The 24322-nt window shown below is 38.4% G+C and overlaps 1 protein-coding gene across 6 annotated transcripts; it reads right to left on the bottom strand.

Annotated features, from left to right (window-relative positions):
* Positions 1–681: 681 nt before the first annotated feature.
* On the bottom strand, positions 682–24155 carry LOC131299979 (protein SEMI-ROLLED LEAF 2). 6 transcript variants are annotated; one of them, XR_009190835.1, is made up of 21 exons: positions 23959–24103; positions 23266–23430; positions 22916–22990; positions 22380–22495; positions 21426–21540; positions 19735–19866; positions 18103–18150; positions 17763–17914; positions 17479–17675; positions 15872–16164; positions 13696–13845; positions 13238–13600; positions 12981–13130; positions 12151–12226; positions 11476–11603; positions 10945–11136; positions 9287–9427; positions 9059–9187; positions 2198–2395; positions 1317–1421; positions 1007–1148 (listed from the first exon to the last, which is right to left on the bottom strand). XR_009190835.1 is itself a non-coding variant. In XM_058325584.1 (20 exons), exons 2-20 carry the CDS (start codon positions 23398–23400, stop codon positions 1008–1010), a joined length of 2928 nt encoding a protein of 975 aa, XP_058181567.1. In that variant the 5' UTR covers positions 23401–23430; positions 23959–24155; the 3' UTR covers positions 682–1007. The 6 variants fall into 6 exon arrangements, 4 of the variants coding, with proteins under 4 accessions (XP_058181567.1, XP_058181565.1, XP_058181566.1 ...); XR_009190836.1 differs by having other exon boundaries at positions 1019–1148; positions 1299–1421; XM_058325584.1 differs by lacking the exon at positions 1317–1421 and having other exon boundaries at positions 682–1148; positions 19735–19863; positions 23959–24155.
* Positions 24156–24322: the final 167 nt, after the last annotated feature.

Genomic DNA, 24322 nt, shown 5'->3' with positions numbered 1-24322 from the left:
CCATTCAAGTATTAAATATCTTCGCCAAGAAGGAGCTCCGCCAGCAACCCTAGCGCATGAAAGCAGCTCAGAACCCACTTCCTTACACTTAAATGCCGCCAGCTTTGCCTTCCTACTTAAGGCATCTGCGACCTAGTTGGAATTTAAAACCCGATTTCCTCCATAAATTCTCCAAAATCAATGAAAATGGATCATATTTGAAATGTGCTAAACAATAAACATTCCTCGAATCGTAGTTTTATAGATATGAAATTTCGAACACCCACCTCACTCGTAATTTAGATGCGTAACTTAATTCGGACATATATGAATTCCAAAACTTAATTTTAACAGGTAGTCTAAATAGATATAGCTCAAAAATAGTTAATGTATCATTTCTTAAATAGCACTAGTTGATAGATAGAGATGGTAGAGACAGATAAATGAGAATTTTCCTATGCAACTTGTACAAGTTAAATGACTGCACGCGTGAAGAATTATATAGCCGCTACTGTTCCCTCCCTTCAAAATAAAATCGATGACACAATACTAGAACTTTATACCAAATGAGAGAGGGGCGGGGGGCTTTACTGTTTGCCCAGTACCACATTTCGAAATTGGCATGCCAAAGAAAGAAAAAAGATGAAAGATGCCTTCCCACAACCAGAGATTCTCAGTAAAACACACATGAAACAAGAGAAATGAAACTAAAAAGTCTTGTGTGTAACGTTGGTAAATAATATGAATAATCAGAGTAAGATATGAACAGTGTTTGACAAACTTGTTGATCTCTCTCTCTCTCTCTCTCTCTCTCTCTCTCTCTCTCTCTCATATTTTGCTACACCTTTGGGATGGAAGGAGAAGAATCTAAACAAATGGAAAACTCGTCGACAAACAATGCTCTACAATGCTAAGGGTGATATAAAGAATGAGAAGAAAACAGAAGGCAAACCGCATGGGGACGAAAAGGTGGGAGAAAACAATCGAATCTAATTAATTTACAAGTAAAAGAAACCCATTACATCTCCTCAGCATCCAGCAGCTTTCAGGAATTTGTCGTAGGGGCTCGAAGGTGGTAACCTGAAAGACTGCTCCTGTGCATAGTCCAGTGAACAAACAAGGAGCTCCATGTTCTTCGGTATCGGTTCCCCATTTGAAACCTCAATTGTCTGAGAGAGGAGTGCACAGAAATCCAGAAGTAATTATCATGCTTTTATATCAAAATGGACAAGCTAGGAAATGGACGTTACGGGGGACCATGCCAAGTGTACAAAAGAAAAAAAAAGACGCTTCTAAAAAGATTATATTTTCATACGTACAAGCAATGTGAAAATTACATCATAGTACCCGCAATTACCGAAAGTTGAGGGGGCCATGGCTGCCCTTGGCCCTTCTCGCCCTTCGTCCTTGCACATCAGGGTTTCCAATCAGGTTCCTACAATCTGAGAATTTAGGGCACATTTTCAGGGTTTCCTTTTGAGAATTGTAGCGGCTAGTAAACTTGGGTATAACTAGATTTGTAGGTATGTTTGAAGTGCGAAACTACTCCATAATAAGCTCTGAGGATGCTAAAAAGGTTGGAATACAGTCAATGATAGCGAACCCTTCGTTTCTAACGTCTATGGGCAATATGTACACCTCACGTCAAGTAAATATCAGAAGGGTCACTTAAAAGTTTCAAATTTTCAAATCTACCCATCTCCAATTTAAGTTAAGCACCAATTCACATTCACAAAGGAAAGGCCAGATACGGAAATTTACTGCTTTTGGTGCATTGACTTCTGAAAAAGGACAAGCATTTTGGGATATCCCGAAAAAAAAAATTTGTACAAATGATTTGGAACACAAAGACTATGAGGAAAACCAACGGAACTGTCCAGACCTTTACTGAACTATGGAACCATTTACCAGCTAACCCCCTTTGGATTGTGAGAAAGAGTGTGATAAGAAATGAGAACTCCTTCTCACCAAATCTTGCCATTTTGGTGAGAAAGGGGAATGAGCTAATCAAAAAATTATCATTTCGATACTTCTTTGTACATTTCACACCAAAACACTCTATCCAAATGGGTTGGGGAGGAACTATAATCCTTTCTTCTCTTTTCTCAGCAAATCCCTCAATCGAAAGGGGCTGTAATGAAGATCCAATGTCCTTATCCTCATAAGGACGAAAACACGAAAAAAGTGGCCAAAGAAAATAAAAAGAGGATATTCTCACCAGATTGGGAAGAGTCTTCTCGTCTTCATGGGAGAGAACTATGGCTTTGCCTTCCTGTCGCAACTTGAAACTATGGAGAACTGACATCTTCTGTTGTTTACCAGTTACAAGAGCCTCGCACTGATTTGTCACTTGGTCATATGGAATGGGTGTAGAGGAAACAGGTAGGCTCGCAACTTGCCGGGCTGTTTCCAAAACCTGTTTGTAGTTTAAGAGCGCATGATTGTTAAGGGGTAGGAAACTACATATATATTTTTTATCTTTCTTTCGAGAAGTGAGGGATAGAAAGAATACACCCATTTGTAACAAAAACAATGAAAGTAGAACAGCAGACAATATGTAAAAGTGCAATTTTGAAACAATTCAGTTCAGGCAGCGACCACCACTGGACCCTTCTTCCCTCCGCTCTGCTCTGTAAATTACGAAAGAAACTTTTATTTCTTGATAAGTAGGGGGCTAACAATGTGTGTCAACGTTACGTGAACATGACAAAGGAATTATCAGGTCCCGCACCATCTAAACTAGTCTGAGGCCTCCAATGAATTATCACAACTCCCAGAGAAATTTATTGCACAGGTACAACTACGTAAGTGCCTTTTTGTCCTCATCTATGTTTAGATGCCAAGAGGAAACTGAAAACAAAATATGGATCTTCCAAACCTATGGGGTTGGAATCGCTTGTCCAGATTTCAAATTAGTCCCCACAATCTTATCCGCAACAAAACCAGGCTGCTTAATGAAAATTGCAGAATCGTACATCTACTTATAGGCAAAACCCAAGTGATGTGTTCTACATGTGGCAGGAGAATTTATACATTACTACTGGTGAGCTACAAGGTGAATGCAATGGAGAAGTATGTACACGTGGACAAAGATCCAACGGCAATTACCAGAAAGGTTGAAGGTAGGTAAATTATATGGCGAATAAACTCCTTAAATTGATTATTGGTCCTCTCCATAAGCTTCTCTTTATACCAGGTTCACAAACATATAACCATACTGATCTCTCTACCCAGTATCCAAATCAAGATTATATTTTGTTCATGCAATGTAAACTATTGAGAAAAAACTGGAGGTTTTCAGTTTCTCTGCCAAGACTTTAGGAGCTGATAAATATGCCTTTTCCATGTTAGGTTTACGGCGATTGGAAAAATCTTCTAATTTCGCCTTTCTTGACTTGCATGGTTCAGATCAGGTTGTAGACACCAAAAGCTGAATGATGAAAAAAACTGCAGTAACTAGCACAATCGGACACTAGAAGTGCACCACACTGATTTCATTATACTCAGTATGAATCTTACATTCACCATAATAAGAGACATTCCAACAAAGGAATCTGTTAGATGATGGATCTATTTGTATCTAGTGTAATTATATGTCTTATCATGTAATTAGTTTAAGTATCTAGGACCGTAGTGCAATTATTTTACAGCTTGTATATATATTTTCTACGTTGAATGAAATTAACTCTAATGGGTTTTCTCCCTATTATGATTACCCTAAAACTGAACATGGTATCAAAGCTAGAATTTTGGAGGCTTTTCCCCTTTGTCTGTGCCATAGTTGCACTTTCTTTCATTGTGATCCGTGTGTTCCGGATCCTTTGTTTACCTCTCCACGTGCGAGTCAGGGGTTGCACGTGCAGGGGAGTGTTGGGATTTGTCCCACATCGGTTAAATATTTCCTCCAATACTAGTATATGAGCCTGGGTGGCCTCCCCACTTTTTGCCAATTGGTTTGGAATTGGATGCTTTAACATGGTATCAAAGCGATAGAACCTGGCGACCTACGACGTTCTTCTCGTCGCTGCGTGAACAGTACTTTCGGGTGAACAGTGATCGAGAACAGTGCGTGAATAGTGATCGTGAACAGTGGTCGCGTGAACAGTGATCGTGAAACAGTGATTGCGTGAACAATGATCGCGTGAACAGTGCTTTGTGAACAGTTCTTCGATCAGTCGGGGTTTGCCGTCACCGTTGATCAGATCTGTTCTCGCCGATCAAATCTATTTTTTTTCTTTTTCAACACTGTTTCAGTCAGATCCGAAGGTATTCAGTTGATTTTTTTTGAGGTTTTAGGGTTTTTGGAACCTTTATTTATTATTTTTTGGAGTTCTAAAGTTGCTGGGAACATTGTTTATTGTTTATTTGGCATTATTGTTCTGCTTTCAAGATGTCAGAAGAGAAAAAACAGGCTTCCGCTAGTGGCAAGGATGAGTTGAGTCGTGTAGGGACTCTGGATAACTCTCCACTAGATATTTGTCCCATCAAACTGGATGGCACAAATTATTTACTTTGGTCTCGTACTTTTACATTAGCCATTGAAGCTAAAGGGATGTCTGAGTTCATTGAAGGCCCTGTTACTGAGCCTACTACTGATGTTGAACTCAAGACGTTTAAGTCTCGTCGATCTTTAGCCATGACTTGGTTGTTTAATTCTATGAAGGCTGATATTCGTAGTCCTTTCTTGCTTCTTAACACTCCATATCAGATTTGGACTATTGCCACACAGACTTATTCTCAGCAGGGCAATGATGCTCAGTGTTTTGAGTTGCGAAAGCGACTTCGTACTATGGATCAACACAATCGATCTGTTGCTGTTTACTTTGCTGATCTTAGTGGGGCCTGGCAAGAATTTGATTATTATCAGGGGTTTCAAACAGTCTGTTCCGTTGATGCTGGTGCTTGGTTAAAAAGAATAGAGAAAGAGCGTGTGTATGACTTTCTTGCTGGTCTTGATGTGGAGTATGATCCAATTAGAGTGCAGGTGTTGGGTCGTGTTCCGTTTCCATCTTTGGGCGGGGCCTATGCCATTGTTCAACAGAAGGAGAGCAGAAGGGGTGCTATGTTACAAGCTCCTACTTCTGATCGTTCTGCATTGGTTGCTATTCCGCAGGGACAGTTTGGGTCTGGCAGTGGAAAGTCTCAGTCTGGTACTACCAGTGGGATCATAGACCGTATGTCACTCCAGTGTGATTATTGCCACAACACTGGACATACCAAGGATTTCTGTTGGAAGTTACATGGTCGTCCTTCTCGTGGGCGAGGCAGTGGACGTGGAGGTCGAGGTCGTGGTCCCGGGCGTTCTCAGGCTCAGGCACATGTTTCAGAGTTTGCTACCTTGTCTGATTCTGGGTTCAATACAGTAGTTCAGTCACCTTCTGATTCTGTTGGCGGTTTCTCTCAGAGGAAGATGCAAGCTCTCAGGCGTCTTATGGCTCAGGCTGATTCTTCCTCTACTATAGCTCCTACTTCCACAGCAGCTCCTACTGCATCCTATTTTGCTCATTCAGGTATTCCAGCTAGTGCATTTACTGCCTCCTCTGGTATTCCTTGGATTATCGATTCTGGTGCTTCAGATCATATGACAGGTTGTTCCTCTGTTTTTTATTCTTATTCCACTTGTTCTGGTAAGGATAAGGTTCGAATTGCCGATGGATCGTTCTCTGCTATTTCAGGGAAAGGTTCCGTTCGCTATTCTCCCTCTATCTCTCTCTCTTCAGTCCTCCATATTCCAAACTTTGCCACTAACCTTCTTTCAGTTAGTAGTTTTACACATTCTGCAAACTGTTCTGTGAGGTATCTTTCAGGAACTGGAAACGGGGAAGGTGATTGGCAGTGGTAAAGCACATGGTGGTATCTATTATCTGGAGCATGCACCTCATCCATCTCAGCCATCTTTATCATGTGGACAAGCTCTACGGGCAGATATGAGTTCCACTCTTTCTTTGTTACATCGGTGGCACCGTAGATTGGGTCATCCCTCTTTTGGGATATTAGAGAAACTTTTTCCTGCTTTAGTTAAACATTGTCCTAGGGATCAGTTTTTTTGTGAAGCCTGTGAGTTTGGAAAACATAAACGCTCTTTTTATGCACCTATTAATAAACGAAGTGATTCTCCATTTATGGTTATCCATTCTGATGTTTGGGATCCTTCTCCTGTTACTTCTTTAAAGGGCTATCGATGGTTTGTTACTTTTATTGATTGTTATTCTCGTGCCACATGGGTGTACTTACTCCAGTCAAAAAATGAAGTATTTTCCTGCTTCAAATCTTTTCATAAGATGGTGTGCACTCAATTTGATACACATATTAAAATTCTTCGGAGTGATAATGGGACTGAGTATATTGATAAGATTTTTCGGACATATCTAGATGATAATGGTATTATTTTTCAGACGACTTGCGTTGACACTCCGCAACAAAATGGAGTCGCTGAGCGTAAAAATCGCCATCTTGCTGAGGTCGCTCGATCTCTTTTGTTCACTATGAATGTTCCCAAATATTTATGGGGAGAAGCTATTTTAACTGCTACATATCTTATCAACCGTATGCCATCAAGTGTCCTTAATTTTAAAACACCTATTGAGTGCCTGCCAAGCAGTTGTCGAGTTACGACTCTTCCACCTAGGGTGTTTGGTTGTGTGTGTTTTGTTCATGCCCCAAAACCTTCTGGGGGCAAGCTAGGACATAAAGCCCATAAGTGTATTTTTGTTGGGTACTCTCCTACTCAAAAAGGCTATAAGTATTACGATCCTTATTCAAGGAAGATGTTTGTCTCTATGGATGTTACCTTTTGGGAAACAGAGGTTTTTTATTCTCCCTCTAAACCATCTCTTCAGGGGGAGCATCAACAGGAGGAAGAGATGTTTACCTTTTATAATCATAGTGAGGGGGAGAAATTTTTCTATGATCATAGTGAAGGGGAGAAGGAAAACACTGGAGAGGAACCAGTATTTGTTGAAAGGGAAACACATGATATTGGTGGTGACATTGAGGAACAACTACCTGCACGACAACGACTGCAGGGAGCTGGCTTACAGAGGTATGCTAGACGGAAAAATGGAAAGTCTTCATGTACGTTACCACTTTGTCAATCACAATCACCCAATCCAGTTCCAAATTCCTCAGCTGACTCTTCTGGTAATGATTCTTCTCTTATTGAACCTCCTCCTATGGATCCTGACAATCTTCCTATTGCTATTCGAAAAGGTGTTAGATCTTGTACTCAACATCCTATTTCACAGTTTGTTTCTTATGACCGTTTGTCTCCTTCGTACCATGCATTTGTCTCTTCTCTTTCTTCTATATCTATTCTACAGAATTGGCAGGATGCATTCAAGATACCTAAGTGGAAAGGAGCTATGGTAGAAGAGATGACGGCTTTGAAAAAGAATGGCACCTGGGATCTAGTGTCACTTCCAGGAGGGAAGAAACCAGTGGGCTGCAAGTGGGTGTTCACTATTAAGCAAAAGGCTGATGGTACAGTTGAGAGATACAAGGCAAGGCTTGTTGCCAGAGGTTTTACTCAAACTTATGGTATTGACTATGAGGAGACGTTTGCTCCGGTAGCGAAGATGAATTCTGTGCGAGCTCTTCTCTCGTGTGCTGCCCACTTGAATTGGCCTCTTCAACAGTTTGATGTGAAAAATGCATTTCTCCATGGTGATTTAGAGGAGGAAGTTTATATGGATATTCCACCAGGTTTCTCTTCTCTTGCAAGTGAAGGAAAGGTGTGTAGATTAAAGAAGGCACTTTATGGGCTGAAGCAGTCACCTAGAGCCTGGTTTGGCAGGTTTTCTAAGGCTATGCTGAGTTTTGGTTACAAGCAGAGCCATGCAGATCATACGATGTTTATCCGGCGAAGTAATGGTAAGATTGCTGTCCTTATTGTTTATGTTGATGACATAATAATGACAGGCAACGATGTGAGTGAGATTCATAACCTTAAGTCTCGTCTAGCTCAAGAGTTCGAGATTAAGGACTTGGGATCATTGAGATACTTCCTTGGAATGGAAGTAGCGAGGTCTGATAGAGGTATCTTTATTTCCCAACGCAAGTATATACTTGATTTTTTGGAAGAGACAAGCATGTTGGGCTGTAGACCTGCAGATTCTCCTATTGAGGCGAATCATCATCTTAGTGGAGATGTGGGGGAGCGTACTGATAAAGAGAGGTATCAGCGACTTGTGGGTCGACTAATATACTTGGCCCACACTCGACCAGATATTACTTATGCAGTAGGTGTTGTTAGTCAGTTTATGCATGATCCTCGTACTTCACATCTAGATGCAGTTTATCGTATTTTGAGGTATCTAAAATCAGCTCCAGGAAAAGGAATTTTGTTCTCTAATCATGGCCATTTGCGATTGGAGGCATTCACTGATGCTGACTGGGCTGGTTCTGTGGATGATAGGCGCTCTACTTCTGGCTATTGCACTTTCCTTGGGGGTAATCTGATTACCTGGCGAAGTAAGAAGCAATCAGTAGTCGCTAGGTCTAGCGCAGAAGCTGAATATAGAGCTATGGCTAATGGTGTTTGTGAGCTCTTGTGGCTCCAAACTTTGTTACTTGATTTGGGGTTTGCTGATAGTGTTCCGATGAAACTTTACTGCGACAATAAAGCTGCCATTAACATTGCTCATAATCCCGTTCAGCATGACAGAACGAAGCACATAGAGATTGATCGACACTTCATCAAGGAAAAATTGAACGAGGGTTTGATATGTATGCCGTTTGTGAGATCTGAAGATCAGTTAGCTGATATATTCACAAAAGGGCTGGGTAGCAAGAGTTTTCATCCTATTGTGTTCAAGTTGGGCTTGATTGATATCTTCGCACCAACTTGAGGGGGAGTGTTAGATGATGGATCTATTTGTATCTAGTGTAATTATATGTCTTATCATGTAATTAGTTTAAGTATCTAGGACCGTAGTGCAATTATTTTACAGCTTGTATATATATTTTCTACGTTGAATGAAATTAACTCTAATGGGTTTTCTCCCTATTATGATTACCCTAAAACTGAACAGAATCACTAATTAAAATCTAAAGGAAAAAAACAGAAATGAAATAGACTTACAGAGTCCAGAAGCTGGTTAACACTTAGAATGTCAAGTGAATTGACGGAGAGAGATGTTTTGCGACCTGATTGACTTCCATTTGGTTCAGGGAAGGCTTCTTCATCTGACAAGGCATCCAAATTCATGACCTAAATGAAACCAAATCATGCAATGCAAAGTCTGTCACGTGCATAATGAGTGCTAGACTCAGAAAACTTGGGATATACCTTGGCCAAAAATTATATTACCTCATCAAACGCTTGAGACTCCATCTGGGCCTGTGGAGAACACGGTCGGGGTGTCTCCATGAACAATGGACCTCCCAATGGATATGCATCATCAGGTGAAAATCCCTCTAGAAGTTGCTTCCTTATGCTTGATAATTCTTCCTGTATACGAAATTAATACAATGAGCAATCCCTTTCCAAATAGGCTACAACTCTAGAACTTCAAAAAGGATAATTCACTGAAGCTTTTTGAAGTTGAAGCAACATGCTAACTGAACACCACATGTGATATGAACACAAAATGTGCTCTTTTTGCATATATCCTTTTACCTTGTTGTACTGTGATATGACCACACAATGTGCTCTTTTGGCTTATATGAGTTACATCCGTTTACCTTCTTATACTTTTGTGTTGGGAATTAATAAACTTATTTATGGCTATCAAAACACAACAAAGGGCCGTCTTTTTTGCAAAAAAAAAAAAAGAATCTCCATAGACTATGAAGTTTTGGCAGTTCGCACCAAAGTCGATTGGGGACATCTCAAAGAACATCATATGTCTTACATTACAGCGAATCTCAAAAGGTCAAGAAAAAAAAATCAGAACAGAAGAGCAGGCCAGAAGAGTGGATGATAGTGCCAAACGATTGTGCAGTTGAATCCATTGCTCCATTGATAATTACATGCAAAAATGGTCAGCATGTCAAACTCAGTGCCTTGCATATCTAGATTCTAGAAGACCAAGAAATAAAATTCTCATTTTTTTTTTCCAAATAAAACTGAGGAATTGGCATTCTATGTACTAATGGATGTACAGAAGAGTTGTTCTCTAGAATCAAGCATCTGCAGAGGACACCAAAGGATAGGAAAGATACTATTATGAAGCCACTGGCAGTGCCTGCTGTATCTCTGCCCTAGGCTGTTTCCATCAATGACGCCATTACTTCAGTGGGATGGTGGAGTGTGTTGGAATGGGGTACCTTTAACCAGAGCATTATTTCCTTCATTTTTTAAGACTATCAGTCAGCCTTTTTGTGAAATTGGATAGTCATTAAATAACCAAAGTAGTTGCAATTTTCATACCTATCTTACGTTGTACTGGCAAATTCTGTTGGCCTGGTTCATTTGAGATGGAATTTTCAAAGACTGATATAATTCACCTAACTGCAGGACTAACAACAGGGCCTTAAACCAGCATTTGGTGATTATTCTTGAGCACATTAGGCATCTGACAACACCATCACCTTGTGCAAGAAAACTCATATTGACGTCTTAAATCCAATCAACTTGACATTTCATAACTTCATTTGATCAACGAATACCAATTTGGAGCTAAACAAAAATCTCTTCAACCCCTCCAAAAAAAAACAAGTGCAGAACAACAAAATTGTGCATGCTGATTCTGTGCTATTTTTCTCTTCCCATAATTAGGGCTCCGTTTGGTTATGAGCTCATTCAAGTTCGTTGTTCACTAAACTAGTAAGTGACTGAACTTAACTCTTAAGCCTACGTTTTACACTCGTTTTGAAAACAAACTCACGTAAACAGAATCGTGATTGCCTTGCAAGGCTTGTGATACTTGCATTTGTACATAATGCAATATATGCATGTATTTTTAACAGGTAAGTGCAAAAGGCATGAAAAATGGAATATCCAGGAACCAGTCGTTGGAAAATTACCTCGGATAGTTTCCCAAACTTTGTCATGAGGTGCGATATAACAGTTTCTCTCAACTCTTTGTCACCCAATTCTATTGCTGAAAGGGACTTCAATGCAGCAAGTTCATCTTCGTCGGATCCATAACTTTTCTCCTCGCCACTCAAAACAGCTTGCAGCCTTATATCTTCAACCAACATAAGATAAGGATCAACCTGTCAAAGGAAGTAATATTGGATACATCAAACATCAAAGCTATTGCAAAAACATTAAAAGCCAGCGAAGAAGTTATTACTGCCTCCGTCCCATATTTAGTCCATTTTGTTACTTCCAACTTCTTAAGGGACATGCATTTAATGCATGTCTCCTTAGAAAGAGGGATTTGATATCCAGTATTGTCCCTTAATCCTTACTTTGAAACTACTTTTAATCAGTTATGAGGGTTAGTATTCTAAATTAGACACTTTTTCTTTAACTTTTAAGGAGGACTACACAAGGGATGGAGGGAGTACTAAAAAAAATAAAGAAAAAAGATTATAAGGAGTTGAAGTTACTGTTTCATTCGTCAAAGATGATTTGATTAAAGGAACTAGCTCTGGAAGAGTGCCTGCCCTGGCTGAAAATATAAGCATGCAAGATGCCATAGTGAAGAGAGACCTTCTGCGAGATGGTTGCAAACCCCCTTCAATATGCACACAAGAAATTTACATGAGAGAGATTCTTCGCCAATGTAATGAGGTATGGTTGAAAGGAAAAAACTTCCAAAGGTAAAAAACCCCAGCTCAAGATATCCAAAAACAAATTTTGCAGGAGACGAAAAGTGGAAATACCTACCTATGATTTCTTCATCTCTAGTACCAAACTTCAAGTGGAAGGAATTCCTCCAAAAACATGTTAGAGAAATCCTTTGTAAGCCTCTCTCTCTCTCTCAAGATGTTATTATTTGAGACAATTACACCCTATGCCTTGCAGTCAAGGCAATCAGCACCCAACTCCTTCAGTTGAATTGATTCATTGGAATGTCATAAAGAAAATTAACATCTTCTAGTTAGATTGTCTCTCAATTTTCAGTTTATATGGACACAGACAATCATATTTCGCGATAGTCACCTCTGCAAGTGTGGTTTCCACATCGTCCCAGTACTAGCCAATCTTTCCAGTCAAAATTTACATTTCTTTGTTTAAACTTGTCTAATAAGACCAGACCGTATTATAGAAATTTAACTCACCTTCTTGATCCAGGGAGATGCTCCTAAGAGAGAATGCCAACTGGAAACATCGAACTAAAGCAACATGACTAGAGTTCTGTGAGGAGCAAGAATCGCCATGAAATATGAGAAAACAGTCATCAAATAACACAAACATAAAAGAACAAAAAACAAAAAACTCTCGGATCACAGCAATGTAAGTGAAGACCAGATAAATACTGATAAAAAGGAACTCTGTAACATATTCAAGAATTGCTAGACAGAAGGAGACTTAAATCAAAACAATAGAAGCGGAACTATAACTAATGGAAAAAGGAAGTAGAATAGAGATGACAATTACACACCAGAAAGTTTCTTACAAAAATGAAAAACCAAATTATGGTACCCACCGAAATCTCCCTCAAATGCGGGTCAGCTTCCACATTAGCCTACTTAGGAATCCAAGAGGGAGAGGTACCTCTTGGAAAAAAAAAGAGGTACTCTCAATGCTGATAGCCAGATAACGTTCAGAACTATGGTGTACATAAAAAGGTTCCCACGGCGAAGAAGATCATTAGAAATCTAGATACAGAGTGTTCAGAGTATCATTTCCCGACCTATCTATAATACCAGAGAGCAGGCTGTCATGTGACTTCTACGGTTAGGAAGATGGGGATTTGCAAGCAAGCAGGAACACAATATATAGCAGATGCAGTTCCTCAGAGCTACTTTTGCACGCAAAAACGGGATACCCACCCTCTAACCAAGAGAAAACAAGTGTAGATTGCAAGGGCTATACGATGAACATTTTAAAGCATAGGTACGAAAATGATAGAAAAAACAATAGCAATAAACAGACTGTGAGCATATACCTTATATCGGGTAAATAATAAAGCGATATTATAAGTATGTGCCATCGCCTCAAAATTTGCAGGAGTGTTTCCTGCAGATGTTGCCTGCACCCAGATAGCTGAAAGCAAAAGACTCACTTGGTGACTACTCAACCGGAGGGAAGTCAGTTCCTGGATAAAATATTCAACATATGTCATCCGAAAAATGGTAATAACCCAAGTAAAAGGCAAAACCAAATGATAGAATGAGTTGTTCATAGAAGATATTTATGACATACTGCTTTTCCGTGGACCATAGCATGCTTGAAACTAGAAGATTGACTACGCGATGGACTTCTTATGGACTGTGTCACACCATTAGGCAAAACATGATTGACTTCCTCCACCAATACATCCTCTGTGGATTCATGTTTTCCATTGCTTTCGATTTGAATTGTGAAACTTCCACTCTTTATCCTCTGTGAAGTAATCGGCAAATAATCCTGCTGGACTTGTGAAGGTCCTCCATTGCGGACTAACCAAGGACAAATAAGAGATGGCAAAAGCACAATGGAGATAACATGGTGGGCCGCAACTCTTGTTTCGTGATCTGGGTGGGCCATTGCTAAAAGTAGCTGGTGAAGTAGGGCATCAGGAAATGCCTGAAGCAGGAAATGGTATCCCCAGGGTAAGTTAATTGTTACAAAATGCGAACAAGTAGTACTATTAACTCAAAACAACGAAATTCGAGACTTGCCTTCTTGTGATACGATTTATTTGGTAAGGGACAAATAATTTGTGCTGTCCGATAAACGGAGAGTATTGTAGTTCTAGCAACGATGGCATTACTTGAGATGTTCTCTAGTGCCACGGCCATCATATCAAGAATGGGCCCCGCATCGCCAACCTGTTAATGACATAAGGGGTTTAATAAAACTGAAAGTACAGCACTCAAAAGTGAATACTATAACTGATGATATGTCCTGAAATTTTAGTACTGAATTGAATAAACCATTTAATCTGTACAAATAGTTGAAGTCTAAATTGCACTAAATATCAATTTTGCCCTTCGCAAATCAAGATTGAAATGTTTAGCTATGTAATGAGAAACTGTGTCATACCTAAATTGCTAACCCTAATCATTACACCATATAGAAAACAACCAATGTACTAGTGAAATTAGTTCAATTGGCCATCGCTCTCCAATTTCCAAATCACCTTGTCATCCATGTTATTCACTGGACCTTCTAATCCGATTATTGAGCAAAAGCATCTTCCATTCGATCAAATTCCTTCTAAATTCCATCCTCCATGCATTAATAAGATTGAAATGTTTAGCTATGTAATTATGTAATGAGAAACTGTGTCATACCTAAATTGCTAACCCTAATCATTACACCATACAGAAAACAACCAATGTACTAGTGAAATTAGTTCAATTGGCCATCGCTCTCCAATTTCCAAATCACCTTGTCATCCACGTTATTCACTGGACTAACATTCTCCACCTTCTAATCCAATTATTGAGCAAAAGCATCTTCCATTCGATCAAATTCCTTCTAAATTCCATCCTCCATGCATTAATCACATCTCCTGATCTCTGGACTCCAGAAAACGCACACGGGAGGACATAGACATGAAAATAGCAGATCTATTACAACACTATCCCCCGAGAAAAAAAATTCCTGAACTTTCTATCCCTGACAAAATTGAAACCAAATTGCAACAAGAGGAACTCTAGTTTCATGCACGTAGAGAGAGACGTATTCAAAGAGACATCAAGCCACGATTGAGATCGATTACCGAGGAGAGAGAACATTAGCCCAAGATAGGTGATAAAGTTTCAGACCCGAGCATTTCAAGAAGTAACTGTTCCAATACTTAAATCCTTTTCGCTGAGCATATTCTGTGTTCAGAGTTAAGTAGGGGGTGGGGGAGCTACTTAAAACAAACATGGGAATGATTGACTGGAATGGAAAGAGCAATCACAAGTATATTTCAAGTTGACCCTATGATCATACACATAAAAGAGAAGTGAAAGTGGAAATTTTGTTCAGTGTTTGACTTCAAAAATGCAACAAGCAGCATAAGTCCACAACTCCTGATGTTTAAATGATTTCAAGGAGTTAACTATATCCAACACTAGCAAGGTAAGCACTCATCTGAATCAGAAAAAAAGCAAGAATGAAAGGCTGCTAGAAAGTTTAATGCTTCACAAATGAAATAACCACTTATTTTCTGAAACAATTCACAAAATACGTGAAAAAAAAAATCACACTATCCCATCTTCTTAATAATTTTTTTTATACTTATGGCTTGAAAAATAAAGCCCTGCAGGAATCAGGTCACGCTGAAGATAGTAAGATTTGGAATGAATACTTGGAAGAATTCCAGTTATGCAAAACAACAACTCTATACAAACCTCATGACCATATATATACACACACCACACCTACACATGAGGCTATTCAATATCCTTCGGAATTATGTCCCTTATGCAAATATATAGACCTTAAACAATTTGATACACGCACCACAACCACAAATGAGGCTATCTGATGAGGACTTGCATATCACCGCATGTAATAATAGGGCCAAGGAGTCATATTCATTCTCTCTCCAAATGCCAGGACAAATCCAGACTACTTGTTGCCAAATATTTTATCAGTTATGTTTTTCTCATTACTTCAATAGAGTACATAAATAATTTCTTCATTCATCTAATGGCCAGCTTGGTATATTAAGTAATTAAATCTGTCTAAATGGAGTTCTAATCTATGATCTCCATAGGTTTTTCTTTTCTTTTCTTTTTTTTTTCCTTTCATCTGGTTTTCATTTACCAGGTTTTCTCATGTGTATCAAAGTATTAGATAATTTTGACATCCCACATTTTCAGGATCATTTTGTAAGGTACCAAAATTCCCTTTACAAACCTTATTTGAGAGTTGCAAGATGCATTTTTCCAAGGCTGACGGAAGCTCTGTGTTACACTTGTCCAAACTATCGCTAGGGCTTGATGCTTCAGCTGAATATTGCATGCATCTGCGTAAATGTTTCATCAGGTCACTTATCGCACCAATGATCGCAACTGAGGCCTCCTGCTTTGCATTTTGTGCAAGTTGTGTGGCGACATTAACAATATCAATCTGCTTAACGGGCTGTTTGACAATGTTCTTGTGATCCAAGTGCTTGACCAAAATAGATAACAAAAGATGGGAATTCAACCCTGAGGTTAACAACAACAACAACAAAAAAAAGGGAAAAAGTAATTATGAAGAACTTTTATGGAGTAAGGGAAAGGGGGCAAAGGTCCAAGAAGCACCAACTAGTCGCCCTTTCTATATCGGACCCACAGGGAACACGGTGGGATACAAATGGGACACACTATGTGGTCTTTCTAATTATTTTATTAATCTTAAGCAGGGAACACACCATGGACACGCCAGGGGCACGAGTCTCAAGTTAATACTGGTGGGGAAACGGAAAGGGCAATATTATAATTTTAAAAACATACTGCAGAGATCAAGTACAATACTTAAATAAAAGGTAAAATCTCCAAATGAAAAGACCATCGTATAAACCAAGTATAACTTTTAAAACGTAAAAGGTAAGAGTCATTATAATACTAGCTTTAGTTCTTTTTGATACACTACATACATATTTACGTATACACAAATGTATGTAGCTTTGTTTATTTCAGATGTATGGGTGAGTATAAGTATATCCATACTAGAATGAACCTGTGCTATGCACGACATTTGAAAGGAAAATATGAAATGAACAAGATTCCAAGAATGTATTTTCTTATTGCAATATATGTATAGGAAAATAGATTTGATTCATCCCTGGCTAATAGGGTTTTTTCAAATTCTAAGTTATCTTATTGTTTGGACCAATTGGATTTTAAAATAAACACACAAATGTATTTAGAAATTTTAGTTTAGGCCACTTGTCGCACTAAGGGACTTTTCGAAAAAACACCCCCTGAAATAATAAAGAGAGTGTATACAAACACACACACGGGGCGGTTCCAGGGACCTCTAAAAAAACCCCCCAAAGTTTCCGATCGAACTTTGATGATCTGAGCCGCTCAATGTAATCAGAACGTGATTTTAAGGGTACCCGCGAGAAATCAACAAAAAAAATGACCAGGAAGGGCTTCATCCTAACAGTTTTTTTATTGAACTTTATTGAACGGTTCAATAAAAAACTGCTCAAATCAAGCCCTTCCCGGTTATTTTTTTTTGCCAATTTCTCACAACCACCCTTAAAAATAACGTTCTGAACACATTGAGTGGCTCGGATCATCAAAATTTCATTGGGAACTTTAGAGGTTTTTTAGGGGTCCCCGGAACCAATATATATATTTACACACCCACACCCAACACATAAATATAACTAACAACTAATCTGTATACTTTCTGTCATGCTCCCCCGCCATGTCCATGTCCCATTATTTTAGAATTGCCGTGTCGCTTGTCTATATCCATGTCCAAGTCCTTATCCATGCTTCTTAGGGTGAAATGGTTCAAAGTTAAACCTGATTCCTCCAACAGCAGCTGCATATATGTCAAAACAGACCGGGCCAGTCCTTTCTCAGAACACCAATAGTTTTCAGCATCAAAACTATGAAAAAAAGGTTCAAGTACACGCCGCACTGTTGTAGCTTCCTTTGCCAATCTGGCCATATTATACAAGCAAATCCTAGACCAATAAGAGGGACTTTTAGATGCATCCCTGTTCAAATGACAAAAGGATTGATGGATGTCAAGCACACAGAAGTGCATATAAATTTGAGACCCAATATACATTATGAAGCCTTACACTGCCGGATCCAATTCAGGTTTCGAATTGATATTGTTCTTGCCATTCTCTTTGAATGATGAGCCAAGATCCTCTTCTTTGAGAACTTCTTGCTCGTACTTTCCTGAGTTTACTGGGTGATCCATATAGTTCTCCAAAGTCACCAATATAATCTAATTGAGAATCAAAGCATTACTTAAATGTAAACCAAATCCAATAAATTCAAATTATTTGTGAACTTCTTGATCTATTTTTGCAACAAACTGGCAGGAGTCTTGCAACAATTGTTGCAAGCTCCTAATATGATGTTTGCTTGTCTACAGATGATAAAAGGATACAAATACAGAGAAAGCAAACTTACATTGTCGAAGTCCATCGAGATATGGGAGTGCTCACCCATCAAACACACCTAGGTACATCAGATATAACAGAAGACGGAAGCTAAGTAACAAAAGAGAAATCGAGAAAATCCGGAAAGAGAAGAACAAAAGGTAAGCTCGAAAGAGCAAATATAAATAAAATAAGCATTAGAAAGGGATGAAAACTAAACAACAGTATCAAATAAATATCTCAACATTCAAGAAACTCTCAAGCAACAAGAGGAGAAAATACAAGCAACAATAAATATCTGATCTCGCCGGAAACCGGTCAACGAAAACATTCAGCAACCCAAAAATAGTGCCAGTACTTCAAAGTGAACAAGGAAGAGTTGCAGTGGAATCCAAGCAGTTCTACTATTCCCCGTCACGGTTGGAAAACACCTTCCATGCATTTTAATCCTATCAACTTGTATTCTTCCAATTTTAGCAAATAATCTGTAGATGAGTAAAGATATGGACACCCTTTTGGCCTTCTAATTCCATGTCATTTACATCAAACTGATTGTTTTGCTAAGGGAGATGATAGCTCCCTTGAATGGAGTATTCTAATATGTAAAATTCAGGAAGTTGTGGTCCTTTCCCCAGAAATGCTTGGACCAAAGAAACCCAAAACAGTGAATATAACCCTACTTAGTATTTGAAGAACTAAGCTCAAAGATATGGAACACTACTGTATTAATAGAACCAAGTGAATATTTGAAAGAGTTACAAATACTGAAACTGAAATATCGATGTTACAAGCATTATTCGAGACCATCTACATGTAATCTAATTAGATACAATGAGAATTATACATGAAATATTGTCTTTTCCCTAGGGTGAATCATGTTTTTAGAACTTTTGTACAGCTCCCAAGTTTTTAAACCATCAACCCCCAAGAATTTTTGGATTTTACAGAGAAAATTTGAGGGCCAATGATTGGTACATACATAGTCTAGATATAATTGGCTATGTACACTGGTAGCAGCCCTTTCGTTCCCTGACAATCTACAATCTCCTTGTAATATAAGTAAGTCCATTCATTCCCTCGTAACATTTTGCAATAACAATCAACCATAATGCACTTGGGGCAGATATGAGGAATTAGTGAATTTGTCAAAATTTGGCATTTTTCTACAAATAGCCATGAAAATTGGCAGTCGTTTATCCTTACCACTTGGCAAAGTTAAACGAGAGTAACCACTGCTATTGGTGATCAAAAAAAAAAAAAAAAACTGCTATTCACAGGCCTTCTAAAGTCAAAGTTACGATGGCCACCTTGGGCTTACACAATCTTCATCGTTCTGGAAACACAAAATGGGCACAAATACATTCATAAGCCCTTTTTTTGCTTCTTAACCCTTTTAGTATGGCTTTTAGAAACCATAGCCTGGGAACAATGGGAAACTTCAATGCAGGATTTAGAAACTAATAAAACCCTAGGTTGTAAGAAGTATTTTTCTGATTAGCATCCAAAGTTCAAGACATAAATACCATTTTTTCTTCTGTGTGGTATCAACATAAATACCATACATAGACTAATAACTTCTTAAAATTGTATACTAATTGACACATATACACAAGTGGTTGTTATAGATAACGAAGAAAAATTAAAGGCAGGAAACAGACTGTACCATGAAAGCCAATGCTTCTAATCCCGCTGACCTTAAACGCAAAGCTTTTTCATCATCTCCAAATTCTTGAGCCAGTTGACAAAGTTTAGGAATGAGGCCTTCTAAGTTGAACATGTACGTACAATCTGTCTGCTAATATGAAAAACAGAAGGTATATTACTGTCCATTAACAAGACAACCAGTCGTAATTTAAGTTTTCACAAAAATGAACTTCCAACAATTATGGAAATAAGATACTGGCCTCCTTGAAGACCAAGCGCTCAAGGAATCCCCAACATAGCAAGAATCAACATCATACCATCTGATATGTGAGGATCCATGTTTCTTAACAAATTCCTTTCCTCAATATCATAGAAATTTGTTATCTGGATTAGCTAATTTCACTTATTTATCTATTTGTATTAGAGCAGGTGGATTCGTTTGCAACCACTTACTAGCTCCATCTAGCAGGCCAACAAATTCACCGTCTATTGAAAACGTATTACCAACTTCTATCTCAACCCATAGTTATTGCCATTTGTCAATGCCCATTTACTTGTTTGTGCCATAATGCACGTTGTGGGCTTCTATGCCATTTTGTGAACTTTGTTCATGGAATGCCCAAGAGCGACGTGGATGTGGCAACGTTTGTATTCTTCTTGAACTGTCACAGTTTCTTCTGTTGCACACCCAAAGAGAGCAACAAATTTGGCACCATTTACAATCCCCACTATTGGGATTGCAAACAAAAGTTCAAGATCTGGTTGCCACTTTATTTCTTCTTGTTTGTTCTTTAATATTCAATACGATGAGCATACAAGAATAAAAAGAAGAGAAAGTGAGGGCTCACTACACACACAAAAATAATAATAATAATTGGAAGAGGAATAAAGATGAGCAGTACTCATGATCCATGGTAATGTCAAGGGAGAATTTTACGTGCATGACCTATGTTACATGGACTTGGGCATGGGCATGGGTATCGGGTGCCAGTGTATGTCTACGAGTCAAACAGGACAAGCCTAGAAATTTAGCATATGTAGGTATTCATCCGAATTTGAATACGGGTACAGAGATACATTAAAATATTATTTAACAATATATTCTTCCACATAAAACTATGGTAGAAAAGTGGCCAAGAACTCTTTTTGTATGGAATTTATTACAGTAAAAATATGGATATGCCAATTTAGGCTCAGAAGTCCAACATTTCAATAAATTATCAGCCCAGGAGCCTTATTCAACTTTTCTTGTTTGATGATTCAGACTAGAAAATAGTAAATCATAGCACGTAATGCAAGTCATAACTGCCCAAGCCAGTGGCCAAGCAATAAAAAGAAACAATAAATGTGCGCCATACCAGCCATATAGCCCATAGGTGATACATGCATTAAAAAGACATGAGCGACTTTTAAATGGCATATCCAGTACATTTCCCACACCCATAGCCGTGTTGTATTGTCTCAAACAGGTGCTTCACCCAAGTGGCAGATCCAAACATAAGACATATATTATCTCATCTTTCGAGGTCCGTTAATAAGGATAAGCTTTAGGTTGAGGGTAAGTTCCTTGTACGCAACTGTGAGGAAAAGGTTCCTCCCATGAACAAAAGTCATCACGGACATACAACGTCAAACTTGTTCCCTCTTTTTGTCTCTGTGTTTATTCATCTGTAGGTATATTGAGTTGTTCTACCATCTAGAATGCTTTACCTGGCTATTTATAAAATCAACAAGAGTAGTGCAACCCAGAATTCGCATCTCATCTTGTCCTGTCTGATCAAAAAGAGTGCGGACGATCCCTAATAAGCTACTAGCAAAGAGCGGCCTGCAAAAATTCATGGAATCAAACGATCAATAGGATTAATAGGAGTAGATTGCATCTCCAAATTGAGCAACAAATTGGAAACTGAACAGTTGCAATCCAATGGCAAAATCAAAAATGAACACGAGAGATTTATCTCTTTGTCCTAACATTGAGATTTATCCAGGCCTTAAACCAATCTTTATTTGAACTTTAGAAGTAATAGTGTCCAGGTCTGAGAAATTTTGGTCATGTTCATGTCATCATCTAGAGTTTAAAAAAACTGGGAAAAAATAAGTTCGTTTCAATGCCTTCTTTTCCAGAAGAGACATATCTAACCTTAAACCCATGAGTGGTACTTCCACCGTTTGCAAGTTTATCTTCCTAAACTTTATCCATCAAACTTAATAACACTTTTACGGTAATAGAAAGGTGGTTCGGTATCTTCAGACAACCCCACTTTATGCACACTCCATGGAGGTTGCCAAATCACTTCTTATGTAATCAAAGCCATCCATAAGCACATTCATAAAAGGTAAGACATTAGAGAATGTCCACAAATTCCCTAAGATTTTTTAGATCAGGCTAAATTAACAATGACGATAACTAGCTAGTATAAACTACAAGGATAAGCACAGAAAGTACAAGGTTTTTTTAAAGGAACTTGTTGATAGTCTAGACACAATTTTAGAGTGTAGAGATGTGCCCATCATACTTTTGTTAATGACAAGGAAGAGAGTATATGAACGCACAATACATTTGATTTAGCCAATTTAATGGACAAGCCAAATAAAATAAATAAATAAAGTTATAAACGCTTAAGATGGCTTGAAAGCAAAATACAAATGTTAAGAGTAACTTACATTTGCTCCTTACACGAAGATAACAATTTCCTATATATGCACAGCACAACCTTTACAGAGCCAAAGTTCCCATTCCGCAAATCCTTGTAAAATCTCTGTTCGAGGTAAGTTGTGATCTGTAGCAGAAACTTATTAGTTGTTAATTCCAAGAAGAATAAACCGATATAAAGAACTGTGATTCAAAAGGAGCGTTTATTGACAAAAATGGAAAGGCAGTTTTGGAAACCTGACTTCCTTATTCCTTAATGCACGAAACAATACACTTAGGCGATGGATTCTAATTTGAAACAGCAACAAAAGCAACCTTTTCAAAAGTAAAACATTTTAATTAAATCGAACAAAGTGAAAGGAACTTTCTCGAGCTAACTTTTATTTCCCCCTTGCTATATGAAATAACATACAAAAATAGAAGAGAGCAAATTCACAGTGCCTAACTGTTTGACTAAAAATTTAGCACGTAACAAAGTAAAAATACAAAAATACAGAACTGAATTGCAAAGGACCGGCCTCTCAAGAACAGGAAGATGATGACTTACCTTTGGTATTCGTAATGGATTTTTGGCAGCATACTCACAGAGCTTCCCAATTTTACGATCATTTGGCTCAGCATTCTGCAAACAGTGATCAGATACACGAACGTATAGATTCTAAGTGGCTTTCCAAAGACCATAGGGGGTTGCAAAGACTACAAATCTCCTCTTTCATTTTGCATAAAAAGAATTTAACTGATAAAATCTTTAGAGGAAGAGAGTAAAATATTTCCTAATAAAACTACGGCCATCATCAACAATCGTTACAACCACGATCAAGACACTGAAAAATCTAGCCTAGAGAAAAGAAAAAAAGAAAAGAAAGATAAGCACTGAGGTCAAAATACAATATTCACCTGAGACCGAGGGAAGATTTCAGAAAGAAGCTTTTTGTACCGCTTCACAGGCTGTCTTGAACTGGCTCGCATAGCAGGACAGAAGCAGCAGAGGGTACCACAGACGGGCAAAACCCGCCTAGACATAACCCCCATTATTTATTCAAGGATATTCAACCTCTTCTCCTGCAGTGCCAAATCACAAGTCAAAACGGAAATGATAGAAGGCAAGAGAATCCAATTGATCAAAAGAATAAGCATTCATGACCCCCTTCTCTTAAGGAAATTCAAGCTCAAACCCTTCCCCATAAAACCCAAATGGCACCCAGACCAAGGTTTTGAATCTCATGCCGGATGTACTGTTTTTGGTTGAATCCGTTACCCTAGAGCTGTAATTCCGTTCCGGCTCAAATACCAGTTGGTACCGGCCGATTCCAGCCAATACCATTTTTTTTAAAATCAAAATATGTTTATGCTAAACTTTTCATTGAGGGAAAATAACACTAATGGAGATAAACCCCGAAAACAGTATTCAGAACCTTGTTCCAGACAAGAATTTATCGAAACCACCATGACCCAATTCATGAAACGAATAATAATTCGCGATAATCCCCAAGAATCGGGTCCAATAAAAATCGCCAAGAATAAGTCGATGAATAGATCAATTTTGCATAGATCAATTTTGCAAAATCTCAATACAAGATTATGAAATACCCACCAATCTAAGCAATAGGAAAAAATTAAACTTCTACACAATCCAGCTATCAAAGATCGCGATCTGGCCAAGCCAACAACGGGCTCAATGGTGATAAATCTACATCATCAAACAAAAAAAAACGAAGTTAAAGGATAAATCTAAACCCAAATAAAATCCAAAAAACCCAATTCTAATTGTCAAGAATTTCAGAGGATCAATGATTCAAGGGAATTACCTGTTGAATGAATAATAGCCAATTGGGGAGCAGAGGCTTGAAGCCTGAAATCTCCAACTGGCGTTCCCTTCCTCTCTCTCTCTCTCTGTATTTCGGTCTAGCCCACTACATTTAATTTAATTGATCGTTACAGATGGGGCTCACCG

Source organism: Rhododendron vialii, chromosome 9a (genome assembly GCF_030253575.1).
Source record: "Rhododendron vialii isolate Sample 1 chromosome 9a, ASM3025357v1".
Lineage (NCBI taxonomy): Eukaryota > Viridiplantae > Streptophyta > Magnoliopsida > Ericales > Ericaceae > Rhododendron > Rhododendron vialii.
This window is presented reverse-complemented; position numbering and strand designations above follow the sequence as displayed.

Coding starts and splice junctions, on each gene's coding strand:
- LOC131299979 (XM_058325582.1), bottom strand. CDS start 23,400: ATGGGGGTTATGTCTAGGCGGGTTTTGCCCGTCTGTGGTACCCTCTGC. Junction 22,496..22,915: donor ATCCATTACGAATACCAAAG/GTAAGTCATCAT, acceptor TTTCTGCTACAG/ATCACAACTTACCTCGAACA. Junction 16,165..17,478: donor GCTGCTGTTGGAGGAATCAG/GTTTAACTTTGA, acceptor TGTTAACCTCAG/GGTTGAATTCCCATCTTTTG.